We start from the raw sequence: 20,214 nt of genomic DNA, 5'->3' as shown, positions 1-20,214 counted from the left end.
CCCCAAAAGAATGTGTCAATGTGTACGTCGGAACGATGTATTTGGGTTATGTTCATGTCCTAATAACATCACAGAACAGAAAGGTTTTCAGTCTAATACAGTGGCACTAATATGGCCTACAAGTAGATAACATGGGGCTTAACTGTTTTACTTATGGAGGTTTCCATGTAACCTTGGAAATGTATTCAGTAACACACTTTTACCTTGACAGTGTAAGTATGACCACTTTTACACTTTTCACTCAAATTGTTATATTGGTAACATTTTGTATCTAAGGAAATGTTTCTATTTTGCACTTTTCTTATTTAATATTTTTTTCTCATTGTATATATATCATTTTTTATTTATTTGTTCTGGTTTATTATATTACATTTTTATTTAATTGATTTTTGTTAACAAAACTGAACATTTTCTTTAATGTCATTTGTACTTTATTTAAACACTGTTATGGGAAAACTTCACTACCTACGTATTATTTGTGTGTGAAAAACTTAACACAAATTGTTGGATAAATAGCAGAAAAACACGTTTAACTTCATTTTAACACTTTTAACATCAGTCAAATTCGAATAAAAAAAAATCAAGCAACGCAAAAGAACCGTTTAAATCCTGTCACGTGACTACAATTTACAATGGGTGGCCACGTTGATTGCCTGAAATGTATTCTTGCTCTAAAATTGTATAATGACTCTTGTTAACCCTGTTGTATAAAATACACACGTCTAACCACACAGTCTTGGGTTCTGTGTTTTTCAATTTGAAATTATAATCAAATGTAAGTGTTGGTTACTTGAAACTTTAAAGAAGGCGTGATTAGACACTATATAATCCTTGATTGGGGCCTCTCTCAGAACCAGTCAGAGATCTGAAGAAATTCGCCGCTCTGCGACTGAACAGAGACGAAAGAGAGAGCTCAGAGAAAGTACCCCGAGGTACATTGTTTGTTGGAGTCGGACTAGAAGCTTTAATGAAGTGGTAGAACCCTGTTATCTGTCGGAATTGGTCCTAATATATGTGAGCTTTAGTGTATTGACGCGCATTTTTATGTGCGTCGTGCAGCTTTATGATTGTTAATAAGTTTCCTAGCCTGCTAACCCGACTCACTAGCCTATAAATAAACAAACAAACACGATTTTTTTTTTTTAATTCGCTCGCACGAAGAAACACAAAGTAGAAACAAGCCAACATTTAAATAAAAATAACGGTAAAGGTACAAGTAGAGCCGTTTGTCCGTAAGAACTGAAGTAAATCCTCTGCGTCGGCTTGTTGGGTTTAGCCAGTTTGCTAATGAAATGCTCCTATCTGTCAGTTAACTATTAAATCTGGATTGACAAGCGATACCCGAACCTCCTGTCAAGATTGTCGACCGAGAAGCTTTATTTTTAAGCAGGAAACTTCATCTGCGTCCTGCCTGAAATCTGGACTGACTGCAGCATCTCTTGTAGTTTGGTATAGGACAGGTAGCCAGAAGCTAACTGAGGTATCCAGGCGGGGAGAGTGGAGGTGTTGTGGCACCGTTTCTAATATCAGGTGAGTTCATCAATATATTGAGAAAGCTGCTTGGGTTTTCACAACAGACTCGTTCTTCGTGTGAGAGATTGTTGCTTAATTTACCTGCGTTAGGCTGATTAGTATTCTGTAGTTCGTGTGCTGTATGCCTCGTCACTTGCTAATACAACAGCTACTCAGGTTACAGAGGAACCAGACATTTACCTGATCATTTTAATTCCCGACAACATTGAATTTGCCTTAAAATAGATTCAAGATCAATTTAATCTGATGTTTCCCTAGACTTTAAGAGATGTGTATATAGTCCTTTCTAAGATGCTTGCAGCCTGTTTGTATAATTAGGCTACACGTAATTACTCACTGATTTTGATCTGCATAGCTAGTTTTAATGTAACGTTATGTTATAGTATTGAGGCTTAAGGCATCTTTACCAGCCAAGTTAAGGCTGCTTTGTGCCTGCTTAAATTCAGTGTAAAGACAGTACCACATAAAAGCCACTAAGTTATGTCTGTTCTGACCCACTTCAGTCCCTAATATTAAAGTATGTACTATACTTCAGCCCCTAATATTAAAGTATGTACTATACTTCAGCCCCTAATATTAAAGTATGAACTATATAGTTGTAATTAAAGTGTAAATACTTTTGTCACACCTTTAAACAGTCTATGTAAAGACTCCTTCTACATGGCACTTCTGTTCTGTGCCACCTTTTTAGTATACATTTGGTATCATCCAAATAAAGGTGCACTACCCTGACATGGCAGTTTATTTAATGCTAAAGATTCTCATTCACAGGTGCCCAGAGTGTCTGATATTGGGGTTTCACTTCAGTTTGACCACCCACCTGAGTCATGGAGAAGGATGAAAATGGTGAAAACATGGTGGACACGGTGAGGGACTCAGTGGTTACCTCCGCCTATAGATATACCAAGGTAAGAACAATCCTTTAAATTTGACTATCTTTTGATATTATAGTGTGATATACTTTTGAACACGTATACTTTAACTTTTAGAGCTCTAAATGTTTTACCATATAATGAAACTAAGCTTTAAAGTCACAAAGAAACTGAAATAGAGACCGACATTGACTTCTGTATTGTGACGTACAGCTGAGTGATTATCAGAAAAGAGAAAAATGTTGGTCGGGGACTTGCTTTTATGCATTTGATGCTGATTGGATTTTGAGATGTGGGCGTTTCACTCAAAAGTGGAGGCAGATGAATGTGAGCTAACCTGCAGGTGCTGTTTAAACAGACTAAATGATTGGAAAAGTCTGACACACATCACCAGAGAAAAGTGTCATTTTCCCTGGAAGGTCCAGTAATTATATTTTGAACCAAACTATACAAAGTCAAAAAATAAAAAGGAAACGCAATAGCGGTTCCCTACTGTGGTTTAGTACGATTGCATGCATATCAGCAGTGAGCCGTACTGGAGTTCACATGAAGCGTACCTGAGTTTGAAAAGCAGCGTTCATATCATCCAATTGAACCAAACTCTGACAAATGAACCAGATTTCACAAATGAAATGATCATGTGCGATCCAGAATTGGTAGTGTGAAAGCACCCAAATTTTTTTTAGTTGGGAAATGTTTTGTCATACTGATAATCAACTTTGTTTTTGCAGGAAGAGCTTATGGAAATCAAAGAATTGCCGATTTCCAATGAGAGGCCAGAGTGTCTTTCAGAGAAATATGACAGGTGAACCTTTTATTTATTATTTGTTTGCAACTTCATTTTGAATAATTATGAATGTGGCACCATATTATCTTGCAAAAGATCATAGGAAAAGGACATCAGGGGGATTTTTGGCTCTTTTTGCATATCCTTCAGTATACCTAAAGGCCCGGGTATACTACTTTTTCTGTGCTCTGTCAGAGCTTTGACAGCTTTCAACTAGCACTAGGACAATAAATCGATGCATCGCGATTCGTGGATCGATTCTAAGATTTTTCGAATGCATCGCGATTCTCTCTCGAATCAATTCTGAGCTTAGTTTTTAACAGCAGATCGCGCTCTAGGCTAGTTTTTAACCACATGCTGAGATGCTCACGAAGAGGAGCGTTCGTGTGTTAGGCTGAGTCTGTACTTCCACCTCAGAATGCTTTTATGATGCAAGATTAATGTAAACAGCCCACTGCAAACACCCTCGTAAGTCGCTTCAACCTTTTTGAACTTTATGAATGATTATTTTATAGAAGGTTCAAGTGGTGTATAAGGAATTAGAAGCAAGCAGAGTGCGGCTGTTTCTAAAGCACAGAGTGCCATCTGGTGTTAAGAACTAAGCTCAGAATCAATTTGAGAGGGAATCGCGATGCAGTCGGAAAATTTCAGAATTGATCCGGAATCATTTCTCGTTTCGCGACGCATCGATTTGTCCCAGCCATTCTTTCAACGAATACTCAACCGCAGAGGTGTAAAGTCCAGGGTTCAGAAAGAAAAAGTCCTGCCATATGTTTATTCCACCCATGAACTCAGCCAGCTGATTTCACTAGTTAGTTCTATCTCCTGTCTGAAAAACTGTGCTAATTAGCAAATCCAGGTGATTGGAACAAAATACTGAGGAGGACTTTTACTTTCTGAATCTGGACTTTACACCTCTGCTCAACCGTGGATGAAAGAGTTCGACACATGTGCAGAGTTGTCGTTTATAGGACATTCGGACATTTATAGTCCGAAATCACATACTGTCTTGAGTAGGTACTTATTTTGAACCAGTAATTACTTCACGGCCGCTAAAAAAGTATGTTCTATATAGTATGGAATGTGTGTAGTATGAATGTAATCTGGACGTATGGAATGTGATCTACCAGCGTCAGTTACATCGCTTCACTGCCATTCACAAATCCTCTCCTGTGGACTCCGAAAATTTCGCCGGAAATAGTAGGTCATCCGGGTACTTTTTGACTACTCTGGGTACTTTTTGACTACTCTGAGTACTGTAAATTCAGACATACTATTGTCACATACTGTTTTTCGCTACTATATAGTAGGGGAAGTATGTTTTTTTTTTTTTTTTTTTTTTTGGATGCAGCGATTCACTAGGAAGGTTAGAAAAGTAGCGGTTCTGCCATGGCATGCAAAGTTTAGAACAAGAACCAAAACAAAAATGAAGGATATGCTCCTTGGTTTACTGCTCTTGGAACAGCATGGTTTTTGTATCGCTCTTTCCACACTCTTCTTCATCTACTGCATAATGCATCACAACTGTATGCCATCTAGTGGACTCTTGCATCAACATTCACCTTGAGCTTGTGCTGTGGTACATGCACAGCTCGCACAGACACAAAAATTGCCTGCATGCAGACAATATGCGCGATTGTCCGCGGACCTTCATGATGACAAATTGCGTCACTCAGACAGTGCGAGTGCCGTTGCAGAACGTGGATGGCCAAAGTATACTTTGGGTTTAAACATTAAGCTTTACATTATTAAAGTTTTAGGCATCGACAACTAGTATTGTGTCGTGCCCTACTTTTGTCAGGAGTTCTTTAGCACTTTACAAACTGTAGCTGCCTTCCAGTATTAGTTTGAATTCTCTTAAGCCGGGTTCACACTGTACGATTTATAGTCCTTCACAACTGGTGCTTATCAGATAGGGATGTGTGTAATGACTAATTTTATTATCATTTAAACTGAAATATTTGCAACAGACTAGTCCCCCTCCCCCCCACTGAATACCACAAAAAATATGTAAAATACATGCAATGTGTTTGCCTTGTATTATCATATGTATATTAAACTTAAGCGTTCACTTAAGCAACGTTAGCAGTATAGACCCATTTATTCAAAACAACTGAATCAATAGGCAGCACACGACCAATAACAGGGTTCCCGCGGGGTCTTAAAGTCTAAAATTCTGAACTTTAAATTTAAAGGTGAACTAAGTAACTTTTTTTACCTTAACTGAACAGCTTCGGAGTCATTGGAATGGTTATATTACTTATTTCGGGTTGAATGGTGGTCGTTTCGCACCCCCCTGGTGCCCGTGAGCGGAAAATACGCACTTGCAACTTTGAGCCGGCGGGCCGCCGGCCGCTGCGTCAGGAAGTCTCGCGTGATATCAGGTCTCGCGATGTAAACAATTGCTTTACGGCCAAAAGAAATCTGCTAAAATGCTGTCATTATTGCGCTCCCTCACGCTGTCCGAACCCGAATGAAGAAAACGTTTTAAAGAACGTCCCATCTGCTTTGATGTCGTTGATCTATAGCCTCTGGTGTCTGAGAATCAACAACGAGTTTTTACAACAGTGTTGTCAAATATCTATTCCGAAGCTGTGGGGGGAGCTCTAGAGAGAAACCTGCGAGCAAAAAGCGAGAATACAGCGAAGAAATCCCGAAGCTACTGAGTGCTGCTTTAGGTCCTTAAAACAACTTAAAAACGGCCAGATTTTCATCCGCGGTCTTAAATTTCATTTAGCCATTAAATTTCGCCCTTTCCGTAACAACATTGAAAGCTCAGTCAACAGGAAGGATGGGGGTGCACCCAAACACTACGGGTGTTTTTCTCTTCTCCGTAAATAAATCTTGTAGCAGAGCTACAGCAAGCGTTTTTCGGTAGTGGAAATCTATTAGCCACTAAAACTTTGTCATTGTGGAGAGCGCAGTGCATGGTTGCATAGCAACGACAGACGCCACGGGAATATCGGACCAAATTTTACTATTAATAATAAGATAAGCTAAAGTGCATTGTGAATGTCAATTTATCTCGACTCATTCTTTTTATAAAAAATGATTTAAAGTCTGAAATATGTGAGGTTTATCTTTTTATAAAAACCTTTTTTGTCAACTTTATTTGAACTTGTACATAATATATATAATGTTGGTATATAACATGTTGCAAGACACTTAAAATCTGGCTATCATTTTTAATGGTATTATTTTAATGTTTATGTAAACAAAGTGCATATTGATGCTAATTTTATTTGTTATTTGCTGGTTTTTGACATAAAACTTGGTGAATTGATTTCATTGTGTAGTATTAGTACTTTTTGAACAGGATTCTGTGATAATGTGATTTGTCACTATAATCATGAAATGAAATGACCATGCCATTTCATCTCTAGTTATGATCAATTATGATCAATTAAAATCAACTAATTATGTGTTTTTTACAGTATAATATGCAAAGTACAATTTTCTATAATTTTTATATCTGATTCTGTTCTTTTTTCTGACACGTTGTTGGGTGTGGAAGGTTACTAATATGATTGCTTTATCTGTAAATTAAATTAATGCTTTCAATTACTGAATTCATTGAAATAAAAGTAATTTTTGGATTTGAATATTATTATTTTTTGGCAATGCAGGTCTTAAATTTCAATCTTTATGGTCTTAATGTCTTTAAAAGGTCTTAAATTGGACTTCCTGAAACCTGCAATAAGTTCAAACCTAATAGCCTATAAACAGATTTCCTCTAAGTTAGTCCACAAGTCAGCATGTTAAGGTATGTTGCCACGGCAACCACTTGCATGTCCAGGTTTGAACGCGCTTCTTGTTTATGAAATGTCTGTACACATGGCAGGTGATAATCACAAAAAAGCTTGACCTGTACTGACAACTATACATTAAGCGTATTCCTATTGTTAGGACGTTGATATAGCAACTGTTTAAGTAAGTTTCATTCCATGTTGTTTCTCCTTAAATCCGAAATAAAATTTCATACTGTGTTGTCCCTCATAACCTGTAATATAACAAGCCTTAAGTAAAAGTAATTGTTATATACTAGTTTGACATGACCTTGCTCATCTTACGAGTGGACATTTCTCTGAACCCGTGGGGAGTGTCACTGAGAAAACAAATGCATGCAAAATCATTCTTTCAAAATAATATATTAATTTTAAAATGTAACATTAACATGATGGTTATTTAAACGTAGCCTTTGTAAAAAAAAAAAAAAAAAAAAAAAATATATATATATATATATATATATATATATTGCAAAACAATTTAATGAAATAAATAAACGACTAGTATTTCCAAGTCTAATAGCAGCAGCAGTATCTTTAACCGATAAATCAAATAGTGTCGCACATCCCTATTGTCAAACTATACAAATATGATCCCCGCTGTAAGCCGTGTCACACTATGGCAGTGGTTCTCAAACTTTTTCGGTAATTCCCCACTTTGGACAAGGGGGAATTTTCAAGCCCCACCTGCCCCCATCGCCCCAACATGCTAAAGAAATAAAATGTTCAAATTGATTGAATTAACAAGTAGTATCAGTATAGTAACAAGTTATATCTAAAAACAAACTATCTACATCAAATAACAGCAAATTCAAAAATAGAGAAAATAAAAGTGCAGCTGTGTCAAAATTTGTATCAAGTTCAAAAATAGAAAAGCAATAAAAGTGCCACTTTGCAATCTGTTAAAAAAGAAAAGATAAATCCATTTGGCAAGACAGGTCTATTTATCCCTGCATTAGTAACTGCAATGAGCCTGTTTTGCATTGCACAATTAATTTATTGCCCACACAAGCCTGCTAGCCATAGGCGCGAAACATAGATATAGCTACACATATACCTATGGGCGCAAAAGTTTGTTCCGCTAATATTAATATGCCGACGTCACGTCAATCATTATTTTGGGGGTGGGGAGGGAATTCCTGTAATACTTGATGTCGCCCCTGGGGGTGATCGGTCTAGTAAGTGGCAACACACAGCTATAAGGACGGTTTGCTCTCACACGCGCTGCATTTATAGTCACACACACATGCGCGCGCAGTCACTCTCTAGTCTAGTGCGCGATTCCGAGAGATTGGATCTCATTTGCGGGCGTCAAGGAGCCGCTATCAATATGCAGGAGACTCACAGAACTTCCGGGACAGTTGGGATGTCTGGATAAAGATATAAAGGCATAAAAAGGAAAATTTCCTCCAGTTTGGCGTGCCCCACCTGTCACGTCTCTATTCCCCACCAGTGGGGTGCGCCCCACACTTTGAGAACCACTGCACTATGGCATCTCCGTTGTCAATGTCAAAAAACAAAGATGATGTGTTTGGAGCAAGTGGTGGTTTGTCTCTCACTAGTTGCGTCATCCGCTTCTGCACTTCTATTGCTTTTGCTTTTTGATTTGGTGGTTGTCGTAAGAGAAGACACTGTCAGAATTTCGTCTGAGGTCAAATTTGTCATTAACAGTCAGTAAATCAGCCATCGTGGCTGTCAGTGAAAATGTCAAACTAGTGATTGAATCTTTAGATCAGAGGAATCTTTTAGGATTCTCAACGTTTGTCTCAGACGGCCAAATTGTAGCCAAAATCGTACAGTGTGAACCTGGCTTTAGTGTGCCGTTACTGACTAATGTTGTTTTAAATGAGCTTGAAAATCTAAGCCTTTTATGTGCTAACTGTACTGCCTCCTTTCCAGTGATGGGGTCTGGGACCCTGAAAAATGGCATGCCTCGCTATATCCCTCTTCAGAAAACAGCTGTCCAGCAGAAGGATACAAGAAAGATTATGCAGAGGATAGAGTTCCGCTGAAACGCAGAATTGCAGGTAATTGGACAAGAACTTGGTCTTTAAAAAAAGATGATTATTATAGTTATTTGACTATCTAAACCTTGTTTTTCCACACCTAAATTAACTTTTCCTTCCCCAGATCCTCGGGAACGTGTAAAAGATGATGATCTGGAAGTGGTTCTTAGTCCTCAGCGTCGTAGTTTTGGCGGTGGTTGTCAAGTGGCACCCACTGCCCTCCCTCGTCGCCCCATCAGCCCTCTGGAGAACAAAGAGAATGAGTCACTCCGTTTGGGGGGAGCACGTCGCATAGGGAGCGGCCGCATCATGGCCTCACGCGTATTTGAGAGGGACACACGAGTTGACAAGGAGAGGGAGCGAGACAGAGAGCGTGACTATAAGGACAAGAGATTTAGGGTATTGTAATATGGGCTAGATGCAAAAGAAATGATTGCTGTTATTGCAATGTTCAAAGAATAAAGCTTTTTTTCCTGTGTTCCACTACAGAGAGACTTTGGAGACAAAAGAGTGTTCAGTGAGAGAAGAAGAAATGACTCGTATGCAGAAGAGGAGCCAGAGTGGTTCTCTGGTGGACCCACTAGTCAGTCTGAGACCATTGAGCTCATTGGCTTTGATGACAAAATTTTGGAGGATGACAGACGGAGGTCCAAACGTTCCAGGAAGAAGCCAGAGTCTTTTAAAGGAGGCATGTACAGTAAAATGATACGGCAAATGTTTAAGTGCTTCTGTGCATCTATCAGCGTGCTAATTTTGTTTTTTAAATCTTCCATGCCTACAGTTGAATGTAATGGCGGTCTCTCTGAGGACCCTGAAGTAGTTCAAGAGTCTGGAGCTGATCAAGAGGTTCCACATGCCGAGGTTCTTCCTGAGCAAACCCCTGGAGAATTTGATTTCAATGAGTTCTTCAATCTTGAAAAGACCATGCCTGGTCTGGCTTCGGTAAGATATGGGGAGCACTGCATGCTTCTAAGGGTGATGGACACAAAATAGCTGGCTTGTCTTAAAGGGAGAAGTAATAGACGACAAATCACGCAAGGTTTTTTAGGGGTTTGAGAAATGTGTGGTCCATCAGATGATGTATTTATTAGGTCTTTTCTGGGCACTTTTTATTAGTCTATACTATACTCTATACTTAATCTAAGCTTTTTACTCTACTCTTTACTGTGGTCTTTTACATTTATCTCTTTAGTAGTAATTTTCTGGCCAGAGTTGTATTGCAGCACTTCTGATTTCTCCTAATGTGATTGTATGTAATGAATCGGTTGTAAATCTCTCCTCGCTTGTCAGTAACTTTGGATAAAAGCACCCACTACATGAATTAATGTAACATTAGGTGGTTTTTTGGTGATTTGCAGGACTGTTTAAGGTTCATATGTTGCGCCTGACGACTTTGGTGTTAGAAATGTGAAATTGTCTTTTTGCGGTTGTGTGGCGTCAAGCTATTTGTTGGTTTTATGTTGGTTATACAGAAAGCTCAATGAAATACAAATTTATGCCCATCAGACTTGTAAGGATTATATTGATACTCTTGAGTGGGAGGTGTGGGTTTGGCTGCACATCTCGGTTGTGCCAATTAATTTAGGAATTTTTGGGAGGGGGATCCTGTAAATGAAACGGTGCTCCACAATGCCCATTTTCCACCCCCTTTGCGCTAAGCAGTCTGCAGACACTCTTCACGTAAGTGTCATTTAGCCCCCATGGCTGTTTCTTGCTTCTGTGTTAGAATACAGTACAAACAAGTGCTCCTCTTTCTTTCCTACAGATGATTGAAGATGTTCTTGCTGAGGGTCCGGTCATGGCCAGTCGTTTCAGCCGCTGGTTCTCTAGTAACAGGAGTCCCTCTGGCAGCCGCTCTAGCAGTCTACGTTCTACACCGCACGAGGAGTTGGAGAGACTAGCAGGTAACTCTTTCCTAATCAATTCTCTTCACCTGGTGTAAGGTTGCTCACCAATAAACAATAACAGTTGTCTTCATTTATTACTCTGGTTGATCTGGTACATGTTGAGAGGTGACTGCTTTTCGATGACTCCCATTCATATTTGTGAGCATTTTGTGAAGGGCATCAAATGTTAATGTTTTTGCAGTGTTAAGGCGGGCATACACTGTGCAAGTTCGGACACTCGGGAGGTCGTGTGCCATTGCACACGTTGCGAGTCAGCAAACCCGATAATCGCGTCAAAGCAGCCTAGTACACGGCAAACCAGCGGCAGTCACATGAGCTTTCACATTAAACACTGAGACTGGAGCTCTAAATGTTGCTGCTTATAGCTTCAGATAAAAAGACGAATGTGCAAATGATTTGATGAAAAGCAGAGAACACAGCCACAACTAGTGTTAAGTGTACGTGCACGCTGTAGGGTTGCAGCCACTGGGCTATAATAATATTCATAGATCTAGGCTATGTGACGTGGTGGTTTGATTTGGCAATAGGGGACAGCCTATACACTAAAAAAATTGGGGAGACTATCCAATTTTGACTAAACTCGTTTGAAGATTGTCGGGAAGTGCTCGTTACGTACTCTGCTCATAATTCCTCTCACAATGCGAGCCACGGCCATACGTGCATCAATGATTTCCACACGATTTCTCCTGAAAGTGTTCACTGTAAATGATATAGATCTTTATTAAAGCGATTTTGTTTGGTTAAAGGTGACATTATGCCCCTTTTCACTTTTATTTTTTATTCTAATTCTAAATCTAAATTTCAGCTCAAAATACCCTCCAGATCATTTAGTATGCCCCTTTTCACTTTTATTTTTTATTCTAATTCTAAATCTAAATTTCAGCTCAAAATACCCTCCAGATCATTTAGTATAGCTTGTCAAAGTTGCCCCTTTTTGGGTGTGACCAAAATCGTGCCGTTTTCGTCTGTGTCCCTTTAAATGCAAATGAGTTGTTGCTGCTCCCCTCCTCCGTTCAGAAGAGGGCCGATCCTTTACACAAGCTTCGGTTACTCCAGCGATAACAAACTCTAATTTGTCAAATCTCCAAAATAACCCGTAGCGGAGTGCAGCCTTACAGAGAGACTCAAGAAGAGGTTGCAGCTTTTAGACTGCACCTGGACGTTTCTGAATGGTTAGTTGATACATGTATGTAGATGTTGAGTTACATTGATTAATCTCATCGACTTGCATGTACTGCTATGTTTAACTTTTACACAAGTTGACAGTTCCCTGAGGTCTTTATAAGACAGCTGACATTTTTTTTTGGTCAAATTGTGTTTTGTGCAGCCAACAACAGAACAGTTTGCATGCTTTGCTCGAACGTTTGCCATTGCGTTAGAACTGGTTACACTGTTGTCTTGCGTAAACCAAATGGTGGCGCCGTGGGTGGAAAGTTGCAGATTAAGGGGTGGTAATATAATAAAATCCCCTTACTACGTCAGAAGGGGAGCGAAATCGGATCGGCTTTATTTTTGATATGCTTTCAGAGAAAGGCTTACCAAAGCAAAGTTACTGGGTTGCAACTTTTCACGTTTTCAGGGTTGGTAGATGCACTGGGGACCCTATTATAGCACTTCAGTCTGATTTTCATAATGTCCCCTTTAACAAACAACAAAATGACAGTGACAGCAGCCTATAAATATCTACTACTGTCTAAGACCTAATTAATGGATCCAATATAAAAACGCATCCAATTTATTTCTCAACCGTTTACGTTCACTTAAGACATAATCGACTGCGTTTACGAGAAAACTTGCCGAAACGGCCATTTTAACAATTTTGTGTACAAGTCCGTTCAAGCGCAAGGAGACATGCAAACACCAAATTGATGAAACTCGCCTCTGTGTGCACGCACGCTTGGGGTGTGTGCTGCTGTACGCTCAGATAACGGTGCGTGATCGAGTTCTCTTTTGCCCCTTGCACTTGAATGGTTTAAAATTGTTTGAATGTGTAAAACATGTGCAAATGATAAACTTTAACTCCATGATGGTTAAACCGAGCAATTAATCCGCAAATTACATGCTTGGCAAACTGTGGGGCCTGGCCCGTAAGGACCCCGGCTCAACTGTGATCCGTCGCACCCCTTCTAAATGCACCCTGCAAAGCTATATTTAAGTGAGATTGAATCCAAAATTGTGTGGATTGACAGTGATAACCATAGCAACAGATGGGACAAAAAGTCTGTCAAAATAGATCTGTGCATTGTGAATGCAGACTAATTGACCTGCCACTTGTTCTATTATGTGTAATGTCTCTTTGTTAATTTTATTACTAACATTCCACTTGTTTAAAGCAACATTTACTTAAATAAATAAAAAATATTTAAAGGCTACATGTATAAAATATCTGCAGGTTGCCTTCAAATATTTAAATGTATTTACTTGTAATTAGCATTAACTGATTTTTTTTTTTCAAAGATAAACAAAACATTAAAAATGGTTATAATAATTTGCTATGGTATTGAAATTGGTACAGAGAACCAGTTGACAAATGTATAATAAAGGTCTTGTATTATAAAACTAATTTTATAGTTGTGTCATGGCCATAGACTTTGTCCTTTAAAGACTTGTGGAGAGAGGAATAGAGTGATCCTTATCTTTCATTCCCGCCATAATGAAATTGAAAATTTCCTGAAATTATCGGGAACCCCAAATATATTATTTATTATTATTATTATTTGTATTAAATCTGTTTAAAACAGTTTTACTGCTTAATATTAAATTATAATTTTTTTTGTGGAAAGTGATGCATTTTGTTCAGGATTTGTTTTTAATTGAAAGTGCAAAAGTTGATCCATTTAATGCATCCTTGTTGAATAAATGTATTAAATTGTTCAATTTTTTTTGAACGGTAGTGTAAATGCTAACTCAAATGAATATATGTAATATAAAATGTTAAACATCGGTGTTGTCTACTAGGATATTTTGTTATAACAATTGTTTTGTGTGTCAGGTCTCGATCCTCATACTGGATCTCTGAGTCAGGGTACGTCTTTGTACTTCACCCCCATTTCTTCAGTGGAACGCAAGGAGAAGGTGGACATACTGGAACTGCTGCATAAAGCCAATGTTGACCTGAAACCTTTATTGTCCAGCCTGAATGTCAACAAGGCTCACCTAAAGGAGAGCAGTGAGTAGCATCCTGTATAATTTACTATTTTTGCTAGAATATTGTATAAAGTGTTTAACACAGTGGTTTAATACAGTGTCTGGCCTTCTGCCCATTAACGCAGAATGTCAAATTTCCCCTCATAATAAACAAATAAATCATTCTTAATATATCTGTCTGCCATTTTTATAGCAAACTCAGGGGTGGTGTTGTCTCTGGAGGAGGTGGAGGTGGGTCTGAAGGGTCTGAAGGTGCAGACTGAACCGGCTTCATTACCTCAAAGGCAGTCCAACAGAGGTGGGGGTACTCCCTTCATGGCGGAGCACCTGGAAGAGGCTTTCACGGGAGGGACTGGGGTTGCGTCACGACCGCGAGACCCTGACATGTCTGCGTTTAATAAGTTAGTGAGCACCATGAAGGCAAGTGGAACCCTGCCCACTCACCCCAAAGCCAGCGGGAGCTATGTAAGTATGCAGCCGTCGGTTATGTTTGCAATGTTTTGTAAGTGTTTGCTGCATGTGAGACTGAAACGCATGCATTGGTTGCACAGCTTGTTACACAAGTATTATCTGCCTTTAATGGGTTTTGCATGCAACTCATGCCAGTGCTTTTTACTTGCTAGTTGGTCTGGGTTAGTAAATGAAGTCTTTGTTTATTCTGACTAGTGATGGGCATAAATTTGTGTTTGGCAGTTGTGGCTGACTAGTCAGTGAACTTTTGCATGCATGAATTGGCGTATCCCGCTCTGACCGTGAATTATTATTTATTTTTTGGGGGAGTTGTTACATGCTGTTTTTAACACTTTGTGCTCAAGCCGTCCCTGGTATGATGTAGATGCCATCAGTTTGTGTGACGCTAGCTAACAAAACATGGACCAAATGGCATGCATGCTATCCGATCCGTTTTTGTCTGTTTCAGACTGCAACTGTTAACTTACTGTTATCACTTGTTCCCTGCTTTTGTTTTTAGCAGTCAGTGGATCCTGCTCTTGTGTCCTTATCAGAGGCACAGGTACCTGCCTCTCAGCAGAAAAACATCTTTCAGGTGATCAAAGCCTTATCCTTTTCATTGTTGAAGACATTCTGTTTAATATAAATAATTTATACTTGTCATGACATCAGTAAGCCCAGTGACCTGATATGACTATCTGTAATCTACTGTAACAAATGAAGTAAACGATTGTCAGTAATGCATAACCAGATCTTCATGCACACAAAGTGGCCAGTCAATTTGATCTATTTGACATAATTTTGCCTCAACACTGCATGATTGAAGAAATGTCAGCTTTCACTAACAGTGGAGCTGAAGCAGGTTACTTTGCTTATGCAATAAGAGCAATATATAAATGTTATTAAAACACTGTCCTAGTAAAGTTATGAGTTGACAAATAATGCAAGATATTGTGCTTTTGTGCTTTAGGACTTGTTGGTTGCTCCTCATGGGCCTGTTCCCACTTCTGTGTCTGGCCTCATACACCATCGCGCTTCTCCCCCACTCTTCCCACAGAGAGCCCCTATGCAGGACTTTTTCCCAGGCATGTCACCAGCGACAGGTGAGATGAGTTAAATGTTATTGAATTTAATCCAACAAAGGTATGTTGAATGTGAAACATGGCATAACATTTAAACAATAAATGACATGCATGCCTCCCCTCACCTATTTTTTTCTTTTAAATATTTTGTTGTTGTTGTTGAATCTCAGGATTTCCTGCTGGTCCACAAACTATGTTAGATCAAATTCCAGACTTGCATCGGGCCAGGAATACACAACAGGTAAAATTCAAATACTGTGGGGATATATTTAAAATGCTTGTTTACTTTTAATTAAAAAATGCATGTTAAAATTCAATGTCTTTTTATTTTATTTTATCTAGTAGTTCATATTCATTACTCAGACATTCATATCTGAATATTAAAATTCATAAATCACACTTTATGACATTGTATATTTAATGATTTTCTGAAACTACATTTTGGGGTTTCCTGGAATGATTACTCTGAGAGTAAAGGCTGTTAACATGGGATGACCATAACATGTAATATAGTATGCTCTTGGTTTTGCATTATTTGTCTAACAGATGAATTCCTTATTTTTAGATGAGAGCTTTGCCAATGGGAGTGGACCAGGCCAATCTGGAAGCTTTGTTTCAGCAGGATCTGGCAATTCTTAATCGCTCGCAGTACCAACAAGCCTACAACAAACAGGCTCAAGATAAGTTTCGTAACAGGTAATTTCGATTATCCGAGACCATAGCAGGTCACAGGCTGGTTGCGCCAAAGCAAGCCCTTCTAATCCTTTCAAACTCTCGAATTACTGAGATGTCTTTTAGTGCTTTTTTTATCTTGTATCAGATGGTCCTGATTTTGTAGTTTTTAAGAGCTGTAAATAAATTTGAAAAAAGATACCGTACCCAGATATGAATCCTGCTTTTATACATTTATTAACACAAATGACTGTGTAACTACTCCATCCAAATGAATAGCATAATGAATGGAAGGGGCTGATAATGGTGTGCACAGTGTTTTATCTGCATCTCCTGTTTTGTAGACAAACCAGGATGAACCGTTCACCTGGGCCTCACCTTCCTGGCCGGACCTCACCTGGCAATACAGTTACTAGTGTGGTCAGTCAAATCAATGGCATTTAATTTAACTGTCATGGAGGCATTTGATCATACTTATGATGTATTTATATCAACTTATGGCTTTATAGAGCCACTTAATGTCATGAAGTACTTTAAATTTCCCTCTTTTGACCAAATGACCGATGAGAAAACTGAAGTCATTTTAATTTTTTTTTTTTTCCTCTGCTGCAGTTGTCTCCATCCTTCACTCCCACGTCCGTGATCAAAAAAATGTATGAGTCAAAAGAGAAAAGTCGAGATGATCCTGGGAGTAGACCAGGAAGCAAGGAGGAGATTGTGAACTCCCATAACTCTCAGGAGGGTATGAAATGATGTACATACACCAAGAGACCAGAGAAGGGTGGGAAAAAAAATAGGGCTGCATGGTATTGGGGGGGGACAGACTTTGCAATATTTTGTTTTTCTCTGATTCTATAGATTGCGATAGGAAAACTGTTTCACCAGATGAATGCCTCTAATTGGAAAGTAATAATTCTCTAATGATTGTGGTGGTTTCTTAGGGGAGTGCATCTGCATTGAAAATTAAACAAATTACAAGCATAGATAAACACAATAGAACAAAGATGCAAATTAAATAATGCTTTAGCCCATGTTTTTCAGGTATGTCTAACAGTATTCAGGGACAGAAATTGAATCAAATGTAAAATAACACTGCATAGTCTTCACTGTATAAATTATAATTAGTCTGTTAAAGCTACAAAAGTGATTTTCTCTTTGTTTATTGTTGTTTGATTAAAATTTAATGACTCAGACAGCAGTGGGTATATTAGGCTGCTGTCACTTTAAGACCGAATGCATGGATCTGATGTAACAATACACACCCATTATTTTTTTTCTCGATTGTTTGCGTTCACGTAAGCCCATAAGCGACTATTTACGAGGATACTCGCCAAGGTGGGAATCTTGACAATTGTGCATGTATCCGTTCAAGCACAAATACACAGAGAATGGAATTTGGTGTTTTCAGCTCGCAAAAAGTTCTGAATTGAGTTCCTTCGTGTCTTTGTGGGCTCAAATGGTTTAAAATCATTTCAGTGTTTTAACTGACAGGACCTAAAACGTGCAAATCATAAACTTTCACTCTATGATGGTTAATCTTTGCAATTAATCTGAGAATTTCGAATTGTGGTGCGGATCAACTTCGATCCCTATACTTCACATTGCGCATGCTGCGATGTGATTATTGCGGATGCGCGCGTTGCCACATCAATGCTAAAACGATATATCATGCACCCCCTAGAAAAAAAAGGTAGCTGTCTCATTCTTTTATCTTTTTAATTCCATAACCATCTCCTTTCATTTATAGATGGGCCTCCATCCCCCAGTTCCTTTCTGGAAGATGTGGACACCAGTGGTCCTCAGACCGGTGGGGTAAAGGCATGCTCCACCCCCAATCCTGCTCAGAATCGTCATAGTAAAGACCCAGACCGACCCAGGCCTCCTTCAACAACTGGCCGCCACACTCCTACTATGTTATCCCCAGGGCCCTCTTCTCCCTTCTCCAGACCCCAGATGTATCCAGTCCCTCTGCTTCCCCACGTCCCGTTGGTCAGACCTCCACCCCAGCTTCATCCCGGTGTGATGCAGAGGATGCTGGCTCAGGGTATCCAGCCTCAACAGCTCGGACCCACATTATTACAAGCAGGTTGGTTCGTGTGACTTAAGTAGATCTCTAAAAGGCCTAGAAAATCTATTTATCTTTGCTGGACATGAGGAATTACTTGTTTTTCTTTGTTCATACCTTTCTTTGTTGTTGAAAACAGTAGGTAGTGAGCTTTTGTTGTTCTTTCTCTGCATGAACAGGCATGTTCCCTCAGGCTGTAGACCTGTCTCAGCTTCAGGGTCTGCCCCCAGCCCTCTTAGGGCAGCCTCTGTATCCCCTTGGTCCTGCAGGACATCCGCTTATGGCCCCTAGAGCCGCAGGAACACACGTGCAGTTAGCAGTCATGCAGCAACAGCTTCAACAACAGCAGAGACCCAGTAAGTACAGCACCAGTGTTTTAGAATGATAAACACAGATTTGGTTTGGAAATTTGTTTTTGTTTTTAAATGTCTTTTTATGCTCACCAAGGCTGCATTTAATTGATCAAAATAGAATAAAAAGTTTTAACTTTTTGAAATATTACTAGAATTTAAAATAATTTTAAATAATTTTCTGTTTAATATTAAAATGTTATTTGTGTGATGGCAAAGCTGAATTTTCAGCAGCCATTACTCCAGTCTTCAGTGTCACATGGTCAAACATTTACTATTAATCTTAAACGGTTGTGCTGCTTAATATCTTGCACAAACTTAATATAATATTTTTTTTTAAAGGGATCGATACATCAATCTAGAGATAAGGTTGGCCAGTGGTTGATAATGTGACTTAATATAATCTAATTGTAACAAAATGAGATTTACACAATTGCTATCACCTTTTTTTATTAATTTTTTTTATAGGCCAGTTCAGATCATCTCAATATTTTAAATGTCAGCCAGAAGCAAATTGTTTTTTATTTTCTTCACAGATCTGCATGTGGCTCCATCAGGAGGCTTCCAGTCACAGAGCCACGGTCCCCATCGGACAAACCATTCCCAGCGAAGAGGTGGTAGCCCTCCTCTGGGCCTGGCCAAGTGGTTTGGTTCTGATGTGCTCCAACAGCCCCTCCCTTCCATGCCTTCTACTAAAGTAATCAGTGTTGACGAGCTCGAGTTTCGCCAGTGATGACATCCTGTGACCAGTCAGCAAGAGCGAAGCAAGACATCCCTTCCCCACTACCCTCTAGATGGAGAGATATAAACTTTCATTTCTACCATTATGTACATATGTCAGAGCCCTGTCTATTTTTCTGTGCTCTGTCTGAAACCCTTGCAGTTACTGAATTTGGTTTTTTGTTTTTTTGGGGAAAAGGCCTAAAGTTGAGAGCAAAAAAGGGAAAAGACGTTTTTTTTTTCCTTCTGCTTTTGTCAAAGTAATGTAGTTTCTCATAGTTTGTTTTGAATTCTGTTTTTGCAGTTAAGTAAATAATGTATAGGCCTGGATTGTACAGATTATGGGAATTGATTTTCTTTTTCCACCTTGTACATAGATGTTTTTTTTCGTTTCCTGTTTCTGACTTTGTGGGGATGGTTGTCCTGCTGTTGAGGAACCAAAAAGTTGCTTTTTCTTTGTCCAGTCACAATGTCTGCACAATGATTCCCCTCGAAGGTTGATTGGGTGGGAAATGGTGGCACTGATGATGGCTGCTTTGTTGGAAAGAGGTCCACGTCTGTAGCGATTTAATGCATCCCTGATTCGGAGAGGCATGCCCTTAAAACTTTTGCTGGAATATTTAAGCCAGAATGTTCTGCAAGTGGGGACACTTCCACCCCAAGAAGTGAATGCTAGTTGTGCCTTTGTTTCCTTTTTTCTTTTTTCTTTTTTTTTTTAAAAGAAAAAACCCTCCCATCCTTCCTCTAGCCGGTCTTCTTAGTCAATTTATGAGAAGCACTGCTCTGAATCACATTTGTTTTAGGGTGGCAGGGGTTGGCAATTAAGTAATGTGCTATT

At 39.1% G+C, this 20,214-nt stretch overlaps 1 protein-coding gene across 2 annotated transcripts; it reads left to right on the top strand.

Moving 5' to 3' along the window:
* The first annotated feature begins 860 nt into the window (after positions 1–860).
* eif4enif1 (eukaryotic translation initiation factor 4E nuclear import factor 1) lies at positions 861–20,086 on the top strand. 2 transcript variants are annotated; one of them, XM_082137125.1, is made up of 20 exons: positions 862–932; positions 1,446–1,530; positions 2,305–2,441; positions 3,137–3,210; positions 8,877–9,004; positions 9,108–9,382; positions 9,473–9,671; positions 9,765–9,925; positions 10,749–10,887; positions 13,883–14,059; positions 14,231–14,502; positions 15,008–15,082; positions 15,458–15,590; positions 15,740–15,810; positions 16,135–16,265; positions 16,586–16,661; positions 16,854–16,983; positions 17,989–18,327; positions 18,486–18,662; positions 19,193–20,086. In XM_082137125.1, exons 3-20 carry the CDS (start codon positions 2,361–2,363, stop codon positions 19,387–19,389), a joined length of 2,835 nt encoding a protein of 944 aa, XP_081993251.1. In that variant the 5' UTR covers positions 862–932; positions 1,446–1,530; positions 2,305–2,360; the 3' UTR covers positions 19,390–20,086. The 2 variants fall into 2 exon arrangements, with proteins under 2 accessions (XP_081993252.1, XP_081993251.1); XM_082137126.1 differs by having other exon boundaries at positions 861–1,530; positions 15,011–15,082.
* Positions 20,087–20,214: the final 128 nt, after the last annotated feature.

Source organism: Leuciscus leuciscus (genome assembly GCF_965113295.1).
Source record: "Leuciscus leuciscus genome assembly, chromosome: 14".
NCBI classification, from domain to species: domain Eukaryota; kingdom Metazoa; phylum Chordata; class Actinopteri; order Cypriniformes; family Leuciscidae; genus Leuciscus; species Leuciscus leuciscus.
Note: the sequence above shows the minus strand (reverse complement) of the source record. Positions and strands in the feature narration are given on the sequence as shown.